This window comes from Chelonia mydas, chromosome 6 (genome assembly GCF_015237465.2).
Source record: "Chelonia mydas isolate rCheMyd1 chromosome 6, rCheMyd1.pri.v2, whole genome shotgun sequence".
In the NCBI taxonomy this organism is placed as follows: domain Eukaryota; kingdom Metazoa; phylum Chordata; order Testudines; family Cheloniidae; genus Chelonia; species Chelonia mydas.
Genome location: NC_051246.2, coordinates 12,643,650 through 12,664,028, shown reverse-complemented (window position 1 = coordinate 12,664,028; position 20,379 = coordinate 12,643,650). Strand labels below are relative to the sequence as shown.

At 49.6% G+C, this 20,379-nt stretch overlaps 1 protein-coding gene across 2 annotated transcripts in view; it reads left to right on the top strand.

Annotated features, from left to right (window-relative positions):
• LOC119566370 overlaps window positions 1–19,146 on the top strand; it is a 220,309-nt gene extending 201,163 nt beyond the window's left edge. For both annotated transcript variants that reach the window (XM_043549441.1, XM_037899144.2), the window contains 2 exons: window positions 17,077–17,154; window positions 17,815–19,146. In XM_043549441.1, coding sequence (XP_043405376.1) covers window positions 17,077–17,154; window positions 17,815–18,387 — 651 coding nt within the window. In that variant the 3' untranslated portion in view covers window positions 18,388–19,146. The remainder of the gene's footprint in view (window positions 1–17,076; window positions 17,155–17,814) is intronic.
• The last annotated feature ends 1,233 nt before the right edge of the window (window positions 19,147–20,379 follow it).

The window sequence follows — 20,379 nt, the reverse complement described above, 5'->3', positions numbered from 1 at the left end:
GACTAGTCTCCTTCTAGTCTGGGTCCAGCAGTCACTCACACCCCCTGTAGTTGCTGTCCTTTGTTCCAGTTTCTTTCAGGTATCCTTGGGGGTGGAGAGGCTATCTCTTGAGCCAGTTGAAGACCAAATGGAGGGGTCTCCCAGGGGTTTAAATAGACTTTCTCTTGTGGGTGGACACCCCTCCCTCCCCCTGTGTAGAATCTCAGCTACAAGATGGAGTTTTAGAGTCACATGGGCAAGTCACAGGTCCATGCATAACTCAGAACTTACAGGTAGCAGCCATGGTTCACATGCTACCTTGAATTTCCTCAAGTAGACTTCTTATGTGGATTGGAGTCTTCCAAGATCCATTGTCCATTAAGTGTTTCTTGATTGGGCACTTAACTTGCAAATTCCTTTCTGAAGAAGTTGCCCAAATGCCTTACTAAGGCTACTTAAAATCAAACCAGTACACAGACAATATTCATAACTTTGAATACAAAAATGACACATGCATACAAATAGGATGAATAGATTCAGTAGATCATAACCTTTGCAGAGATATGTTACATAGCATATGTAGCATAAAACATATTCCAGTTATGTCATATATACATTCATAAGCATATTCCCATTAAGCCTTATGGGGTGCAACGTCACACTTGTTACTTCCTATTGGCACGAGCAGTTAGACAATATTTGGGATCTTGCAGGATGTTTCAATTAGGTGGAGAAACTGATGGTATGAATCGGGTATTTCTCTGACGCAATTCTGTTTATTTACAAAGAATAAACACAAAGTCCTTTTCCCCTGAACACAGTAGGGTTAAACAACAGGAGACGGTTTCTTTTCTCACAGTTCCAAGCCTGCCTTTCCAGCCAGCACTCTGCCCAAAAAGCTGTTTCTCTTGGCTTTCTCTCAGCTCCATGCAACCAGTGCTTCTCTTGCAGTCTCCCAGGGACGGCATTAGGGGGTAGCAAGCAGGGCAATTGTCTGGAACCACACACCAGAGGGGGCCCCTGTGGCAGGGCTCGGGCTTCGGCTTTGGCTTCAGCCCCAGTCAGTAGGGCTCGGGCTTTGGCTTCAGAAACGTTGCAGAAACCCAGTGTGTGAGCAGGTAAGGGAGGTGGGGTGGGGTGGGGACCCATACTTAGTTTCCACTGTAGGCACCTAAACTCACTGAACACCTAAGTTTTTGCAGTAAAAGTTCCCTCAGTGCCTGTGTTGCTGCCTCTGGGCATGTGCGCTGCTGCCCCACTCTAGGTGTCTGGACACCTACCTCCTGCCTAGAACTGAGACTTATGACTTCTATTGTTCATCCAGGCCCAGTTCTCAAACAGAGGGACCTAAAGTCACCAACTAACAAAATGGGGACCCTTATATAAAGGACCAGGCAAGCTGCTATGACCAGGTGTCTTTTGCTATTTAGGAAATGCAGACACCCAGCTGTGGGGGGAGGAAGGACATTTGGAGTATATGGGGGCAGGGATGGAGCAGAGGAATCAGTATGGGAGCAGTGATGTAGTTGAGCCACAACACGCCCGGCTGCACTCCCTGCTGCTGTTCCTCTGTGTCTCCACCACCTAGCAGTCACTGGTGCCTATGGGAAGTGCCTGAACCCTGCGGCCACTCTGTGCCTGGCACGGAGTCGGCGCCATCTGCAGCCCCCTAATGACTTGGAACTTATTTTAGTTAGTGGTGCAGCAGGTGTGGGGAAACTTGGACGCTCCCGGAGGTGGGAGGTTTCTCACCTAGGAGCCCACAGCAGCAGAATCCCTGGCGCATCAAGCCTCTGGCCAGGAAGCTTTTACAGATGGACAAAGGGACAAACCAGCCCAGACACCAAAGGACAGATGCAGAGGGAGCGGGACAGATGGGAGTGGAGGATTAGCCGTACAGGGGCACAAGAGAGGCACTGGGGCAGGCTGATAGGAACAGACAAGGTCCCACAGGAAGGGGGGTGGATGTGCACATACAGTGGGGGCAGTTGTTATTTACAGCCCCCAGAGAAGGGAGGAGTATCCATGGGCGGCAGGTGGACCATCCCTTCAGGGAGGCTAGCCTCGCAGCCCCGCCCCTTCTGCACACAGCCCTACTCCCCATGTCAGGAGCCCTGAGCCCCCCCATGCCCCCTCTCCCGTAGCTGGAGAAGCCCCTGGACGGCTGGAACCCCAAGTCCCACCCACCCCCCTTCACCAGAGGATCTCCAGGCCAGCCCCAAACCCAGGCCAGCCCCAGCTGACCGACCAACCCAAGCCCCGGCCCAAGCAGCCCCAGCTGGAGCAGTCCCAGCCCAGTGTCCCGAGGCAGTGTCTCCAGCCAGGGAAGGTCTATTATACCCGCCGCCCATGCAAGTATCTGTGGGCAGAAGCTGAAAGTGGAATGGGGGGTGAACAAGGAGAAATTTCCCTAGGATTCCTAATCCTGCTGGGATAATTCACCAAGAAACATGATCCACACCAGGCCAAAGCTAGTTCTACACCACCCACGCTCCACACACCTGTGCCCCAGCCATTAGCCCCTGCTAGACATGGCTAACCTGAGCCCTAGCCCCCCCCCCAGCCCTATAACCCCCTCCACCCATCTTCCTTCGGACCCTGGCCTCATCCCCTGCTCTCACTGCCCCTTTTAGTGGTGTACCTTCAGATTTAGGACTACACCTCTGATGGGACAGAGGCAAATCCAGGGTGAGCAATTCCAGTTTCCTGGGATTTGTGTCCAAGGGCAGCAGCATAAAGAGGTGTGGACTGTTCTTCTCAAGCTTTTCAATAAAAATGTTAAATTTAAAATTTAATTCAAGGTTCACGGATAGCTCAGTGGTTTGAGCATTGGCCTGCTAAACCCAGGGTTGTGAGTTCAATCCTTGAGGGGGCCATTTAGGGATCTGGGGTAAAAATTGGAGAATTGGTTCTGCTTTGAGCAGGGGGTTGGACTAGATGACCTCCTGAGGTCCCTTCCAACCTGGATATTCTATGATTCTAAGTCACCCCTCCACCAAGAACCACAGCCAGTGAGATGGGAACATCTCATACCATGGGTAGTTGGGACAAAGTTCAATTAAAGTGACCTGCTTAAAGTGGAAACAGGGCAGATTGTTTTGAAGGAGGGATCCATGCCTATGTGCTCAGCACAGCCTGCCAAGGGCCTGTTCCAGTGCTTCCCACAAAGAAGGGAGAACAGGATGGAGTGAACAAGAATGGTGTAACAGAGTGTTTGTTACTCCTGAGTAATGGTGCTGCTCCTGTGGGGCCTGTGATAAAAGAAATGAGGGTGCTGATAAATTGGAGAATTGGTCTGAAAGCAACAACATGACATTCAATGAAGACAAGTGCAAATTGCTTCGCTTAGGAAGAAAAAAATCAAACCCACAAATACAGAAAGGGGAATAACTGGCTAGGCAATAGTACTGCTGAAAAGAATCTAGGGGTTATAGTGGATCACAAATTAAATATGAATCAGTTAATATGTATATAATGGAGTTGTGGAAAAGGCTAATATTATTTTGGGGTGTATTAACAGGAGTGTTGTATGTAAGACACAGGAGGTAATTGTCCCGCTCTGCTCAGGACTGGTGAGGCCTCACCTGAAGTTCTGTGTCTAGTTTTGGGCACCACATTTAAAGAGAGATGTTGACAAACTGAAGAGAATCCAGAAGAGAAAAACAAAAATGATAAAAGGTTTAGAAAACCTGATTGATGAGGAAAGATTTTTAAAAATAGGCATGTTTAGTCTTGAGAAAAGAAGGCTGAAGGGGGACTTGATAGTCTTCTAGTATGCTAAGGGCTGTTTTAAAGAGGAAGGTGATAATTTGTTCTCCATACCCACTGAAGATAGTAGAAGATGTAATTAGCATAATAGGCTGAAAGAGAGATTTAGGTTACCTATTAAGAAAAACTTTCTAACTATAAGGCTAGTTAAGCTCTGGAACAGGCTTCCAAGGGAGGTTGTGGAATCCCTGTCATTGGAGCTCTTTAAGAGCAGGTGGGACAAACACCCGTCAGGGATGCTCTAGGTTTACTTGATCCTGCCTCAGCGTCAGGGGTCAGGTGGACTAGATGATCTCTCGAGGTCCCTTCCAATCCTACACTTCTGTTATTCTAGGTTTGCATTTTGTTTTAAAGCTCCTTGTTCAATATTAGAGGAAAGCAACTCCTTCTATTATTCTGTACCATTGCTGTTTATTATTTGTATGCAGTCGTACCTAACAGCCCCATTGTGCTAGGTGCTGTAGAGACACAGGGAAAAAAAGACAGTCCCTGCCCCAAGGGGCTTACAATCTCAGTACAAGAAAAGAGACAGATGGAAACAGTCAGACGGGGAGTACAAGAAACAATGAGACAATATATTGGTCAGCATGATGAGCAGCGATCTGAGCACACCAGCAGCTGAACCATTGTCAACTTTTTGTAGGCATCTCAGCAAAGGAGTGTTTTGAGAAGGGTTGCAAAGGAGGGTAATGAGGTAGCATTGAGGCTATTTATGGACAGCACCTCCGATGCATGAGGGGCAGCATGGGAGAAAGCATGAAGATGCTTGTTGTTAAATTTTCAAAATTTTAAAGTGGGCGATGGAGGCTGGGATCATGGACTGAGTGAAGGTGGGACTAGGTATCTCAATAACAAATGAGAGAGGAGAGGTAGGAAGAGATAGGCTGTGAAGGGCCCTGAAGGTAAAGACAAGCAGCTTATGTTTGATGCGATAGAGACGTGGGAGCCAGTGGAGGGATGCAAAGAGAGTGGTGACTTGTCAAAGCAACGGGCCAGGAGAATGATCTTTGCTGTAGTCAGAGCTGTGCATAGAGTATGGCGAACTGGGGTGACCGCTCCAGGCCCTGCGCTTTGAGGGGCCATGCAGGCCGGCTCAGTTGGCTGGCATGGTCAGTCCCGGAAGTGACGGGTCAGTCCCAGAAGTGATGGATTCGTCACTTCCGCCCTGGGCCGCGCACACCCCTAGGGATGGGCCTGGCTGCAGCTCTCACAGTGGATCTGAGCTGGTGAAGATCGTATTTCTTGAGGCCAGAGGGGAGGCTGCTGCAGTAATCGAGATATGAGATGAAAGCCTAGATAATACATTAGGCTATAGAATGGCATATACATCAGTTAAACTCCAGCGATACAGTACTACAACCGTAATTATATTTAAAAGTTGTTTCTTTATCTACTTGTTGTAGTTTACAAACCATATCCCTGAGTGAGGAAAAGCAAGACGATGAAAGGAGTCACTTGTCCCCAGTGGAGATGATCAGAATCATCAGGGCAGTGAATTTTTTGCTTAGCAGCTATCACGCAGCACCTCTTCTTGATTACTCCATTGATTGCTGGAAAGTTTTCCTATTAGTTATAGAAGATAAGTGGATTTTAATACAATCAGCTAAGGAAGAGCTATTTGAAACTGCTTCTTTTCTAATGTGATTTTTAATAAAGTTAATTTCTACTGAGCTACCTCGGATTAGACCCTTTTTATTATTAACCTAACAATTTAGGACATTTATTTTATATACGTCTTCCATATGCAGAGAGATTGAAAAGTCAGAAATCTTAGAGTGGAAATGCATTAGAGGGGGCATGGTAAATGTGTACAAAATAATGAATGGAATGGAGAAAATAGACTGGGAACATCTGTTCTCCCCATCTCACAACACAAGAAAAAAGGAACAGTCAATGAAACTGAAAGGGGGCAAATTCAGAACTGATAAAAGGGAACAAACACATAATTAGCCCATGGAACTCATTGTCACAAGATATTAGTGAGCCCAAGAGCTCAGCAGGATTCAAGAAAGAATTGGACATTTATATGACAATGAAAAAGTCCAGAGTTGGGATAATCGAGGTAAAAAATAAAGAAGAATTTGGACAGGGATCTGACCTTCCTGCTTCAGGGTGAGGAGGGAAGTTCCCCTATGGGCCGTCATTCCAAGGCTCTTACACCTTTCTCTGCAGCATCTGGTGCTGGCCACTGTTGGAGACAGGATACTTGGCTGGAGGCCTAGGCTCTCATCCTGTCTGGATTCACATTCCAGCTGCTTGAAGTCAAAGCAGGCTTCTTTTCTGGATGGAATCTCCACTGCCTGAGATTGGAGCCGGAAGTAATTGGAAGAGGTTCCGTTCTGGAGAGCGCAGGCCCCATTTTCCAAGTGACCCCTGATGTAGGTTGTTGGTGGAGCTTGGGATCCCTGTGACGTTTGTTTTTTCTCAGTGGACTATTCAGAAGTTAGAATCATAGAATATGAGGGTTGGAAGGGACCTCAGGAGGTCATCTAGTCCAAACCCCTGCTCAATGCAGGACCAATCCCCAACTAAATCATCCCAGCCAGGGCTTTGTCAAGCCTGACCTTAAAAACTTCTAAGGAAGGAGATTCCACCACCTCCCTAGGTAACGCATTCCAGTGTTTCACCACCCTCCTAGTGAAAAAGTTTTTCCTAATATCCAACCTAAATCTCCTCCATTGCATCTTGAGACCATTACTCCTTGTCTTGTCATCCGCTACCACTGAGAATAGTCTAGATCCATCCTCTTTGGAACCAGGTAGTTGAAAGCAGCTATCAAATCTCCCCTCATTCTTCTCTTCTGCAGACTAAACAATCCCAGTTCCCTCAGCCTCTCCTCATAAGTCATGTGTTCCAGTCCCCTAATCATTTTTGTTGCCCTCCACTGGACTCTATCCAATTTTTCCACATACTTCTTGTAGGGGCCCAAAACTGGACACAGTACTCCACATGAGGCCTCACCAATGTCGAATAGAGGGGAACAATCACGTCCCTCGATCTGCTGGCAATGTCCCTACTTATACAGCCCAAAATGCCATTGGCCTTCTTGGCAACAAGGGCACACTGTAGACTCCTATCCAGCTTCTCGTCCACTGTAACCCCTAGGTCCTTTTCTGCAGAACGGCTGCCTAGCCATTCGGTCCCTAGTCTGTAGCGGTGCATTGGATTCTTCCGTCCTAAGTGCAGGACTCTGCACTTGTCCTTGTTGAACCTCATCAGATTTCTTTTGGCCCAATCCTCCAATTTGTCTAGGTCCCTCTGTATCCTATCCCTGCCCTCCAGCGTATCTACCACTCCTCCCAGTTTAGTGTCGTCTGCAAACTTGCTGAGGGTACAATCCACACCATCCTCCAGATCATTAATGAAGATATTGAACAAAACCGGCCCCAGGACCGACCCTTGGGGCACTCCACTTGATACTGGCTGTGTTGCAGTTGTTACTGTGGGTACAATTGTGTCCTGTGTCCCTTCTTTTGCCTTGAAGGGAGATCATCATCTCAAGGGACGTCACTGGTATGTAGCTGGGCCTGGGCTGGGATTGTGTCATTAGTGGGGGGATGCGCAGGCAGAATTAGGAGAGGCCGGGTACACACTGGGGCCCTGCTCAATGCCTCCAGCTCCAGGCTGGCTCCCCTATCGACTTCCTGTCTCTCTGTCCCTACTCATCACCCCAGTGGAGGGGATCTCCCCTGTAACCCTCCCACCAACCATTCCCCGGAGCAGCCAGCTGGGTCCCCTCTCCTACTGATCACTGTGGTAGGACTGGGTTTTTTTGTCACCCCCAGCTGGAGAAGCCCTGGAGTGAGACTGGTGGGAGCTTACACCCTGGTACTAAACACATTGTCAGCATCTCTGAACGAACCTTCACCCGTGTGCTTCCGCTGCCCTGCCAGAACCCAGGCCCCTCCAGTACCCCCACCTTACAATGGGCCTGCAGCCTGCAGGACAGGCTGGGGAGGGGTGAAGAGAGATGCACTTGTTGGATTGTCAGTGGGAATACTGAATTTTTTGAGCGCTTACTTGATCCTTGTCACTGTACCAGAGCTTTGGCCTTCCTCTGCGTCACGGGCTGTTCTTACGTTGGCCACAGAGCACGGCCTTCAGCAGACAATCTTAAGGCATGAGCTCAACATGTCCCAGACAGCGAACACTGCAAGCATCCAACATAGTCTGCCTAGACTGTAGGCTGGTTCTCTCAAGGATCTCGTTATTGATGATCTGTTGGTACCAAGTGATTCTAAGGATTTTTCTAAGACAGCGGAGGTGGGAACTGTTGAATCTCCACTCCTGCTTGGAGGATGTGACCCAGCTTTCACAGCCGTAAAGGAGGGTACTAAGGACACAAGCTTGATAAAGAGAGACCTGTGTGTTCAGGGTTAGCCATAGGCACTGACTCTGTGCCTCCCCCCCACCGCCCCCTCCACAGTGCCTCCTGTATGCCCATGATCAACTGTTTAGCGGTGTGCAGGAGGCGCTAGGGGGAGGGGAGAGGGCACAAGCAGGGAAAGGAGTGTTACAGGGAGAAGGAGATGGGGGAGGAGGGAATAGAGGGAGGTTTGATAGGGAGGCTCAGGAATCTCTTCCAGGAGTCTACCTGAGAGTTTCAACTACTTGGGGGATTTTAGTTGCTCCATCTCCAATATGACTCCATTACAGTCCTCTTTCCTCTGTTCTCGCTTCTACCTCCCTCCGATACCATGTGTTCAGTTGTGTATTCATAAGAAGGAGGCACAGTCTGGACTCTTAGAAGTAACACTTTTTGTAGAACTAAAACGGTTACCTAAGACAAAGGAGAGCCATGTGCTCCCAGGTGTACGTATCTGGAGAAGCTGACATTAGGCAGCTTCCAACCCATTCTTGCTACTATGTGCTCTGCTCTTAGAGGCACAGAACATACTTTCATGAAGGTCTTTCTACCATTTTTAGAAACAAAGGCTAAAGGCTTGATGTAAAAAGAGTTAATTTAATTCCTGGTACAAAACTATGCACAAATAAAGATATCTGCCAAACTCGCATCAAATTTGTAAATAATGAAATATACACACATGCTCCTTTTGACTGGTGCTTTAAAAGTTAGTTTGTTAAAACATTACTTGGCTCAACAGCATTAGATTTTTTAAAAGATAGGAAAGAAAAAGCAATTGGGGGAGAAATAGACTCCTTCTCTCTGGTAAAAAGCATTAGCAGCTGTTTTACATAAGCTGTTTTTTCTTTTGAGTTAGCCTGCGTGTGTTTTGTATAAAGCGTGTAATTCTAAAGCTTTCTTAACAGTTTACACGTAATAAGATTTTAGAGGCGTTTTTCTTCAGGCCAAATTGTAAAAAGCAAGCTAATGCTATTTTTTTAAAGGCTGGTATATTTCCACAAAAAAACTTGTATTATGTACATTGTTTGTCTTTTCATTCATTTGTTTAAGGAGATGCACTTTTTAGCCAGACCAGGAGTCAAAAGCAAAAGTCATGTCCAAAGAAGAGCTTCTGATTGACTCAGCCAAGAGGGAGGCTTGTCCAAGACTGACTGTTTTGGAATCACTGGGGTTTGACTAGTGGCAGCTGCAGAGATAAGCAGCTTTTCTTCTTTGAGTGTTTACTCATGTGTATTCCACAGTAGGGTGTGTGTGCTCACCACGTGCACCGGTGCCGGAAGTTTTTCGCTTAGCGGTACCCATAGGGGGAGCCCGCTGCGACCCCTGGAGCGGCACCTCTATAGCACTATAAGGGGAGCCGCGCGCTCCCCCCACCCTCAGTTCCTTCTTGCCGCCAGTGAGGGTGCATCGGAACTACTAGCTCCAGCTTCGCTTCGCTGCAGCTCATCCCAGAACTCGTCGTTCATCGTTAGTTAGTTCAACAAGTTTTCAGTTCAGTTAGTTAGCGTTTGGGCTGGGGCGTGCCCCGTGCCCCAGGGTTTAAATTGTGCAACTCTTGCAGGCGTTCAATGCCCAGAAGTGACCCGCACGCTGACTGTCTCCGCTGCTTGGGTCACTCCCATATTAGTGACCGCTGTAAGATCTGCAGGTCCTTCAAACCTAGAACCAAAAAAGAAAGAGACATTAGACTTCGGGCCCTTCTCATGGAGTCGACACTGGCCCCAACCTCAGTGCACTGAGCAGATTCGGCCCCGGGCACCTCGTCTTCAGTGCACAGCGATCCCCCGGCACCTTCCAGTGGCTGGCACCGCTCCCCGTCTAAGAAACAGAGAAAAGTCCCGTCTTCTTAACGGCGTCAAGGGAAAGCAGGGAGAAAGGCTAGACCCACGTCGGGCAGCCCCAGTTCCCCCCCAGGCTCTAGAGCTCCGACTCACATCGAGCGGAGCAGCCCGGTTGCGTCGACTCAGTCCTCTCCGGATGCCCAGATGCCTTCAACGCCGGAGGTCCTGTAGGTGGCCCGAGACATTATGACTCTGTAGATACCTGGGGCACCACCGGCACCCGGGTCCCGCTCGAGAGGCAAGCCACCGCTGGGCTCTAGGCAGTCGACCCCGACCCAATGCAGATCCCAGTCAGGGGACTGCTCTCGGGCCCACTTGCCGCTCAGCGTCCTGTCAGGGCACAGTCTCCGGCCTCCGCTTTCATCACCCACTAGGTTGTCTGGTCAGGTGCCATCGGATCGGAGTTCCAGGCACCGCTCCACGCTGAGCAGAGAGTGGGGACAGGCACAGGCGCCTTAGACACTCCCTTTCTCATCGGAGCTACCGTAGCTGCTCCCGACGCGGGCGCCATCACCGTTCACGCTCCAGCTCTCTCTCCTCAAGGCACCGTGCCCATGACTCCTGGTGGGGTTCGCCAGCTCTGCGCCATCGTGGATCTAGGCGTCGCAGTGTCTCGAGAAGCAATAGCTCGAGGCGGCACCGTTCCTCAACACCGGAGTCCTGGTCCCATGGCAGACATCATTCTGGGCACCATCGATCGTACCGCTCCCATGGTACCAATAGGTCGTTGGTAACCCCGACCTCGACCCACACATGGCCCCCTACGTCCCAGCCCAGCCAACCCGACCAGCTGGTGCCGCCGGTGCAGAAGCACGGTCAGTGGCAGGGGCCCCCATGGCAGGGCCAGTGGTGCCTGGACTCCCGACCCCCCGTGCATGCCCAGCCAGGGACTTGTTCGGTAGCAGGGGCATCGGAGGCTCCCTCCGCCTCACTATCCAGGCCTCCAAGGGATAGATCGGCGGGTCATGGATCCTCGGCACCGCACGCGGAGTCTGACCAAGGGGTGGATCCCGCGGTGCCAGCCGACATGCAGAGCTCGTACCGGCCTCCTCCCCCACACCGGATGACAAGGTTGCAGCCCCACCCGCCTCCGCACCGCAGGAGGACTTCAGGGCTCACCAGGAGCTACTGAAGTGAGTAGCGTCAAGCCTCCAACTCCAAGCTGAGGAGATGGAGGGACCCTCAGACTCGCTCTTCAATGTCTTCTCATCTTCAGTACTGGGTAGATTGGCCCTACCGCTGCACGAAGGAGTGGCTAACATTTCCAATGCCTTCTGGCAAACGCCGGCCTCCCTTGCACCAATATCAGAGAAGGCAGAGCACAAATATTTTTGTGCCCATGAAAGGGCACGAGTATCTCTATACCCACCTGGCTCCAACTCCCTAGTGGTGGAGTCTGTAAATCATAGGGAGAGACAGGGTCAACCAGGACCCACACCCAAGAATAAGGACTCTAAAAGGCTGGACTCGTTTGGTAGAAAGCTTTATTCGTCGTCCAGTTTCCAGCTCCGGGTGGCCAACCACCAAGCCGTCCTCAGCCGTTGAGTTTAGCTTGTGGGGGTTGCTGCCGAAATTCGAACCCTCCCTTCCGGAGCGTGAAAGGAAGGAATTTAAGGCGCTTGTGGAAGAGGGTGCTGCTGCCGCAAAGGCTGCCCTGCAGGCAGCATCAGAAGCAGCTGATACGGATGCTCAGTCCATGGCCTTGGCGGTGTCCATGCTCAGGGCGTTGTGGCTACTGCTGTCCAGGCTCTCCACGGAGGCGCAGTCCGTGATGCAGGATCTTCCCTTCGATGGCAAGGACTTGTTCACGGAATAAACAGACATGAAACTTCATGGGATGAAGGACTCACATACTACCCTGCAAACCCTTGGGCTTTACGTCCCGCTGGCCAAGGACAAGTCTAAGCCGCAGGCTCCTGCCCCAGCTTCCCAGCCAAGATATGAGCCCGCCTATAAGAGGTCCAAGACCCAAAAGAGGCGACCTCAGAGGCAGTCTCACTCTGCCCCGCAGCCTAGGCCCTCGAGGGGCAAGCAGCAGGGCAAGAGGTATTTTTGACTGGTTGCAGGAGGGTACCCAGGTGCCTCCCGAGAGGACCCTCCTACCAATAAAGTTTGCCTTCAGCAACCACTTGTGTGTGTTCCTTGCGGAATGGTCCTGAATAACATCGGACTGTTGGATCCTCAACACCATTTCCCAGGGCTACACACTACAGTTTGTCTCACCCTCGCCCTCCCACCCCCCTCCCTGGGACGGCAGGGGCAACCAGTCACATGCACCCCTGCTAGAGCAGGAAGTGGGTCAGCTCCTCAGCTTGGGAACTGTGAAGAAAGTTCCAAGGGAGTTCCAGGGAAAATGGTTTTACTCCCGTTACTTCCTCATCCCGAAGGCAAAACGGGGGCTCAGGCCTATCATGGATTTGCGGGACCTCAATCGGTTCATGGCCAAATGCCAGTTCCGCATGGTCTCTCTGGTATGTAACATACCCTCCCTGGACCCTGGTGATTGGTATGCGGCCCTGGACCTTCAGGACTCATACTTCCATACCCATATATTCGAGGGGCACAAACGCTTCCTTCGTTTCCTGGTGGGACAGGACCACTACCAGTTTACGCTCCTCCCATTTGGCCTGTCCACTATGCCCAGGGTATTCACAAGGTGTATGATGGTCGTGGCGGCCTACCTCAGATGCCGAGGAGTCTAGATATTTCCTTACCTCGACGACTGTCTGCTCAAGGACAGCTCGCGATGTCAGGTACAGGACCATGTGTGGCTGCTCTTGGCTACGGGTGCCAACCTGGGCCTCCTAGTAAACGAGGCCAAGTCGACATTGATTCCGGTGCAGTGCATAGAATTCATAGGCACTCTCCTGGATGCCTCCAAGACCACAGCCTCCCTTCCCCTGGGCAGGTTCTAGACCCTAAAGGGGCTCATAGCTTCAGTCACGGAGTTCCCCGTGACCACAGCCGGGGCATGCCTGCAGCTCCTGGGCCACATGGTGGTGTGCACGTACGTGGTCTGCCACGCCAGACTTCGGATGAGGCCCCTCCAACTCTGGCTGGCCTCAGAGTTCTCTCAGGCCTGGGACAGACTGGACAAAGTCCTCACGGTACCGGGGCCGGTGATCACCTCACTACAATGGTGGTCCTGCCCAGACAATATGCTCCAAGGGATTCCCTTCCAGGACCCGACCCTGTCGCTAGACCTAGTGTCCGATGCGTCGGACTTGCACTCGGGGGCCCACATAAGGAACTCACAGACCCAAGGGATGTGGTTGGCCTCGGAGTTTTCCCTTCACATAAATGTCAGGGAGCTCAAGGCAATATGCTTAGCCTGTGTGGTGTTCAGCTCACAAATATGCAGCAAGGTGGTCAGAATCCTTACGGACAACACCGCCGCGATGTTTTACATCAACAGGCAAGGTGGGACGAGGTCGTCGGCCCTCTGCCAGGAAGCCCTCAGCTTCTGGGAGTTCTGTATAGCCCACGACATCTCCCGGAAGGCTTTCCACCTGCCAGGCATCAACAACACACAGGCCAATTGCTTGAGCAGGGTTTTCTCCTCCCAACAGGAGTGGTTGCTCCACTTGGAGGTCACTCACCAGCTCTTCTGAGCGCGGAGCACTCCCCAAGTAGATCTGTTTGCGACCCAACAGAACCGGCGTTGCCACCAGTTCTGTTCTGGGGTGGGTGGGGAGGAACGCGATCTCAGATGCCTTCCTCCTGTCATGGTCGGGTCAACTCCTCTGTGCCTTTTCCCCATTCCTCCTCATCAGCAAGGTCCTGGAGAAGGTGAAAATGGACAAGGCACGCGTCCTCCTAATCACCCCGGCTTGGTCCCGGCAGCATTGGTATGGGACCCTCCTGAGCTTGCTGGTGGCCCCTCCACAGAGGTTGCCATTCCGCACGGACCTACTCTCCCAGGACTTGGGCCGCCTCCTCCACCCCAACCTGGCCGCCCTCCATTTGACAGCGTGGCTGCTCAATGGCTAGATGGGGAGGAGGGAAGGTGTTCGGAAGGGGTCAGGCGTGTCCTCCTAGAAAGTACGAAGCCATCCACGCACTGAGCCTACCTGGCGAAGTGGTCCAGCTTCTCCAGGTGGGCGGGCAAGCGGGGTATTTCCCCAAGGTCTGCCCCGTTCCAACTAATCCTTGAGTACCTCCTTCACCTTAGAACTCAGGGTCTGGCACCTTCCTCCATCAGGGTGCACCTGGCAGCTATATCGATGTTCCATCCGCCGGTCCAGCGCTGATCAGGTTTCTCCCATGCCATAACTGGGCATTTCCTCAAGGGGCTAGACTGGTCTTTTCCATATGCTAGAACCCCCATTCCTCAGTGGGATCTAAACTTGGTGTTATCCCACCTCACGGGGCCCCCGTTCGAGCCCCTGGCCACGTGCTCCTGGTCTCACCTTTCATGGTTAGCCTGGCAGGTCTCGGAGCTCAGGGCCCTGACCTGCGAGCCCCCCTACACGGTCTTTCACAAGAACAAGTTTCAGCTCTGCCCACACCCTGCATTCCTCCCTAAGGTGGTCTCCGCCTTCTACATGAGCCAGGACATCTTCCTGCCTGTCCTCTGCCCCAAACCTCATGCCTCTAATGAGGAATGCCACCTCCATATGCTCGATATGTGCAGGGCACTGGCTTTTTATCTGGATTGGACTAAGCCGTTCCACAGGTCTTCGCAACTATTTGTTGCTTCAGCTGAGCGCATGAAGGGTCAACCGATCTCCACCCAGAGGCTTTCCCGGTGGATTACATCGTGCATCCACACATGCTATGACCTAGCAGGGGTTCCCTCATCGCCTATCGTGAGGGCGCACTCGACAAGGGCTCAGGCCTCATCGGCTGCCTCTGTGGCCCATGTCCCTATCCAGGACACCTGTAGAGCTGCTACCTGGTCCTCAGTTCACACGTTCACCGCACACTACGCGATTGTCTACCACGCCAGGGATGACGCTGGATTCGGTAGAGCTGTGCTTCAGCCAGGGAATCTGTGAACTCCTACCCACCTCCAACAGACATAGCTTGCAATCACCTACTGTGGAATGCACATGAGCAATCACTCGAAGAAGAAAGAACAGTTACCTTTTTCCGTAACTGGCATTCTTCGAGATGTGTTGCTCATGTCTATTCCACATCTTGCCCTCCTTCCCCTCTGTCGGAGTTGGTCCGGCAAGAAGGAACCGAGGGTGGGGGGAGCGCGCAGCTCCCCTTATACCACGCCATGGAGGCGCCACTCCAGGGGTCGCAGCAGGCTCCCCCTATGGGTACCACTAAGGGAGAAACTTCCAGCACCGGTGCACATGGCGAGCACGCACACCTCCTGTGGAATAGACATGAGCAACACATCTCAAAGAATGCCAGCTACGGAACAGGTAATTGTCCTTTCTCTTTTCTCCGCCACTTGGCCAGGGTTACAGGCTTTCTTCTTTTCCTATTGTTTGGAAACTTTCTCTGCAGCCTCGCCAAGGGTACGTCTACACTACCCGCTGGATCGGTGGGTGGTGATCGATCTTTCGGAGATCGATTTTTCGTGTCTAGTGTAGATGCGATAAATCGATCCCTGATCACTCTGCCGTCGACTCCGTTACTCCACCACGGCGAGAGGCAGAAGCAGAGTTGACGGGGAGCGGCGGCAGTCGACCCCGCGCCATGAGGATAGTGCAGTAAGTCTATCTAAGATATGTTGACTTCAGCTACGCTATTCTCATCGCTGCAGTTGCGTATTTTAGATCGATCCCCCCCCCCCAGTGTAGACCAGGGCCAAGTTTATTTTCTCTCTCTGTCTGTAACAGGCTGAAAGGTTTGCTTTTGTCAGCTGTTCTAGAGCCTCTCTTCATTTAAAATGTGTAAAAAGCCTATTTTCTTCTGATAATATTTTTCTTCTAACCTTTACAATTGCTTTAAATGTGAAACACACACACAAGCATCCTAATGTTCCCTATTAAAAAAATCAAAATGGCCACTACCCTAAAACTGTATGGTCCAAAAATAAGAGCGGAGGACATAAGCCAAAAGGGGGGCATGGAAATCTGTCAAAATTATATGATTATGAAAGTTATAGAGGTCCTTACTACCATTAGGAAGGGCCACATCTCCATTGGTCACAACTACCAATCTTCAAATCATTAGGAATGTCACATGGTCACATTCTAATGAGGTTTCTGGTTTAGTGAGCATGTGTGAGACTTTTAGTTAAGAAGCCAAGGCATTTCCCAGACTAAAATCTTTGTTACTATGGTGTTATGGAGTTACGCCTGGTTTGGGGGGTGCAGAAAGTGGGGGAAGGGGGCACATAGAGCCTTTAGCATGGGGGAAATGGGGGACAAAGAGAGCCCCTGGCATGGGGGGAAAAGGAGAAATTCGGGCAAAGGAGTAATGCAGCTTCTCACAGAGCCAGTGCTATGGGAGGAGAATGGGTTACCTTGCCGTGGGAGGAAGGGTGAATGGGGGGCCCACAGAAGTCCTGGTTTGGGGGAGATAAGGAGACGCTGGAATGGAGGAAGGGGGCACGCAGAGAACCCCTGACATGGGGTGGGGGCGGGAAATGGAAGGCACACACAACCTCTGGTGCGTGTGCGGGGGAGTTTGGAGAGACTTGCAGGAAGCCCCCGAAATAGAGGGGGGGTGGGAGGGTGGTACCACAGGGAGCTGCGTGGGGAAACGGAGGAATTCAGGGAACCCCAGGTGGGTGCAATGAGCTCGGCCTACTCGAGTTATGCAGTGTGAGAACGTCCCTAGTTTATTTTATATGTTTAAATTCACCTGATAATTAGATCAATTTGATGACTTGATATTGACCACTTTGATTTAATTTGTGTATATGTATCATTTATACATTTTGCTGAGTTATTTAGTGCAGTTAATGAAATATCACCAACTGGAACCTTGGGGAGAGATTAGCCTTTCCCAGACATCAGGTTTCTGGACCTGAGGAGCCCAAGGGTAGATACAGACAGTTCTGTGACCCACCTAGTGATGGCCCATAGGACTGCCCCTGTAGTGCTCACGCTATTCCTGTGGGCGAGGCCAGTGGGATCAACAGCCTGTCAGACTTTACACATGCTTGTTTTATCTGTTTAATGTTCATTGATTAAAATTTCTCTTTTGTTTACTCTAAAGCTACAGGATCCAACATCGAAGAGCGATTCAGTAGCAGTAACTGTGAAAGCTACGTTTGCTGCCTTTCTTCTAGTACTGGTTAGTGTAGTTATACGGGTCATAAACAATGGTGCTAATGTCAAAAGGGAATGCAATATCTGGACTGAAACACCATAGAGGAGTAGAACCCTCTAGTGCAATTGTCCCTGTGAATAGAAGATACCCCACTAGCTGTGTCTACACCTGCTGATGGGTCAAGTCACCCACTGCCGTGAGAAAACCCATGGAAGTACTTGGGGGAGCAGGGGAGGCTGCCACACAGTGAACAAGGTGGAGTTTCCATCACACTGTTGGAGTGATCTGATGGCTGGTCAGAGCCTTTGACAAATGAGTTGGTGGTCTTGGTCCGCTTCCTAGCGGATAAGTGTCTCCTCAGAAACACTGCCCACAGCACTGGCATTAAGTCCCCCTTGTTAATATTTTTAGTAGAGACACCAGGGACTATGGGAGCCATGTAGACCTAACTCCTTTTCCCCCCTCCACAGGCGGTCCCGTCAGCTCACCAGTATGGTGCATTGGTCAGTGTGTGTGTGTGAAATCTGAACTGCCACTGGCCACATCATCCCAGATTTGGGGTTTTATATAGACAGTAGTCTATATAAATAGTCTATGATAGTCTATGATTCAATCACCTCTGCCTTTACAATGGGCTTAAATGAATTTTTTTAAATGTTTCACTTTTGTTTCCTGTCATTGCAGACAGTGATGGCGATATGCGCTTTTCGTGCTGTAAAGATCAAGAAAATTCTGAATGAGATGGAAAGAGAAGACGCAGCCTCACCGGAGAAAAAATCTGACAGGGAGCGGGAGAAGAAGAAGAATGATTTGAAGCAGAAACTGGAATCTTTACAAAAAATGGTGTCAGGAACAGCATCGGTTATCCATACTGTATTAGAGTTATGTCGTTTGGGAAATGTGCTAAACAATCAGCAAATTATGTTAGTGAAGGGCCTGGCAAACCTAGTTGCTGGTGGAATTCAGAGAGCAAATGATGAAGCAGAAGTAACTGCAGCAGTGAGTGAGGCTGCAAAAAACGGTGCTCATCAGCTTCAGAGAAAATTTGCTGAATTGGTTGAGGGAGATGAGCGTAAGAAACTAAAGCAAAGCCTGGCTCAAATGGCAGATTCATATTCTCCACTAGTCCAAAGTGAATTTAGGGAAAGTGAATTTAACAAGGAATTCAGTGCCCATGTAGACAGTTACGGTCCTGAAACTTTTCAGCCTTCAGTGGAGTCCTGCCAAAAACTGGCAGCATTGCTGTGGGCTCTGTAGAGTAGATACACTGTACATGGTGCCTCCTTTTGTAGATGAGCCTACACATCTTTCTGTCAGTGTAAGAACATCCCCACCCCAAAAGACGCTCGCTATGTTGACAGACGCTCTGTCTGCAATGGGGGGTTTGTCGGCATAGCTACATTGGTCAGGCCTGTGGCTTTTTCACACTACTGACCAACATAGCTAGGCCAATGTAACTTTGAAGCGTAGACCAGGCCTAAGATGATTATATATATACACAAAATTCGTTGTACTTTTTTCAACAAAATTAATTTTGAGCCCAAGCCAAGTCCAGTGATAGCTTCATTGTTGCTTGAAAAGTCAGTTTGACCATTTTGGAGTTATACAAGCATGTAAAAAAGATGGGGGTTTTGGTTGGTTTTTAAATCAGGATGTGATACTCAAATGGCTGACACTAAACTGGCTGCAGGGAGCTCAGGAAGTGCAAACCCTGCAGCACTTCCTCCTCCCCCTGCAGTTCGAAGCTCCATGTTGGTGGGGTGCTGGCAGAGCCTGCATGTGAGCAGCATTGCCAACCTCATGTTCAAAAATCGTAAGTCAGACTCCTCCCTCCAAAGGAATAGATAGTTTTAAAAACCATGAGAATTTAAAACATCATAAACTTTCTTTCATTTGCATTTTGAAATATGCCTGTCTTGCTCCTTGCGGCATACCTGACAAAATTTGCAATCAAAGCATATATTTACATGTATTTGCCTACATTTGCATATAAATGTTGCTGCTTTGTCTCACTTACATTTAACTATTGTTCATGTCTCACCCATTCATTCCACATCCACTTTGTCTTTCCACTTTCCTGAGTTCTGGGTACATTGTGAGAGAACTGTTGGAGGCAAGGTACATCCATGCAAAGGTCCTGCACCTCTGTGCTACATCCTGACCCACTGCAGATCTCACCTGGATCTGTGAGCCTGGCTCCAGCTGGACACCAGTAAATAAAATGGGGAAAAATAATATTTAAGTCTATTTCAGCGAAATAGTCACAGAAAGCTGTTCTTGAACAAAACCTGGGCTGAAAATCTGTTCTCGCAAACTGTCAGAATGCTTAATAACAAATTAATTAATTTGTAAAAATCAAATAGGCTAAATTAATCATACGCTGTTAAAAATTATTTGGCCAGTTCTAGTGCTGTTTGTCTAATTTTACCTATAAGACACTTGTGGCAGAGACAGGAATTGCAAAAATGCCTAGAGCTCTTCTTTCATTTGACGCTTGGCTCTGCCCAGCAAGGTGTCGGTCGTAGTCAGTTAAACCCTAGATCCTCAAGGGTGTTTAGGCTTCTAGTTTGAAATCCCTTTATAGATCTCGGCCTTAGAGTCTTAGTCATGGTTTTTTTAAGTTTTGTTGTTTTAATTTTTAGCTTTACGTAGATCCAATTTCTGCTTATTCACATCAGACTGACCAGGTAACTTTACAGTTGTTTCCATTAAAGTTTATTAATTGTTTTGCTGAAGATCGTCGCTGCACTTGCACTCGTACAACATTGTGACTTTCCTGTATTGAACTGAATGACTCAGTCTGAGTTTTTGCTGTTTGATTTATTTTACATTAATTAAAGCTCTTAGTTTAAATCCAGAATTATCAGGACTTTACTCTCTTTGTAAAGGGTGAAAATCACATACTCGGGGTGCAGGAAAGGAAGAACCAAAGAAAACCCATGTTTTGTAAGAAGATGAACTTATTCCCTCTTGTCTGGAATGTAGTGTTTTCTGTAGAGAAAAAGTCAGGAAGTGGGCTTTAGGAAAGTTTTGTTCCAGTCCAGGAACTGGACCTAGGGTGTGGTTCAGCCAGATTCACCCACTGTGTTGTGTCTTTTGTTCTGTTTGCAACATATGTAAAATGAAGGAACCACATGGACATATTGGGTCCAAAAAACAGTGTCCACTGACAATTGTGATGAGTTGGGGACTCGGTCTTTACAACTTAATGTATGCTGCATGGTATCATGAAATGATATCATTAATTAC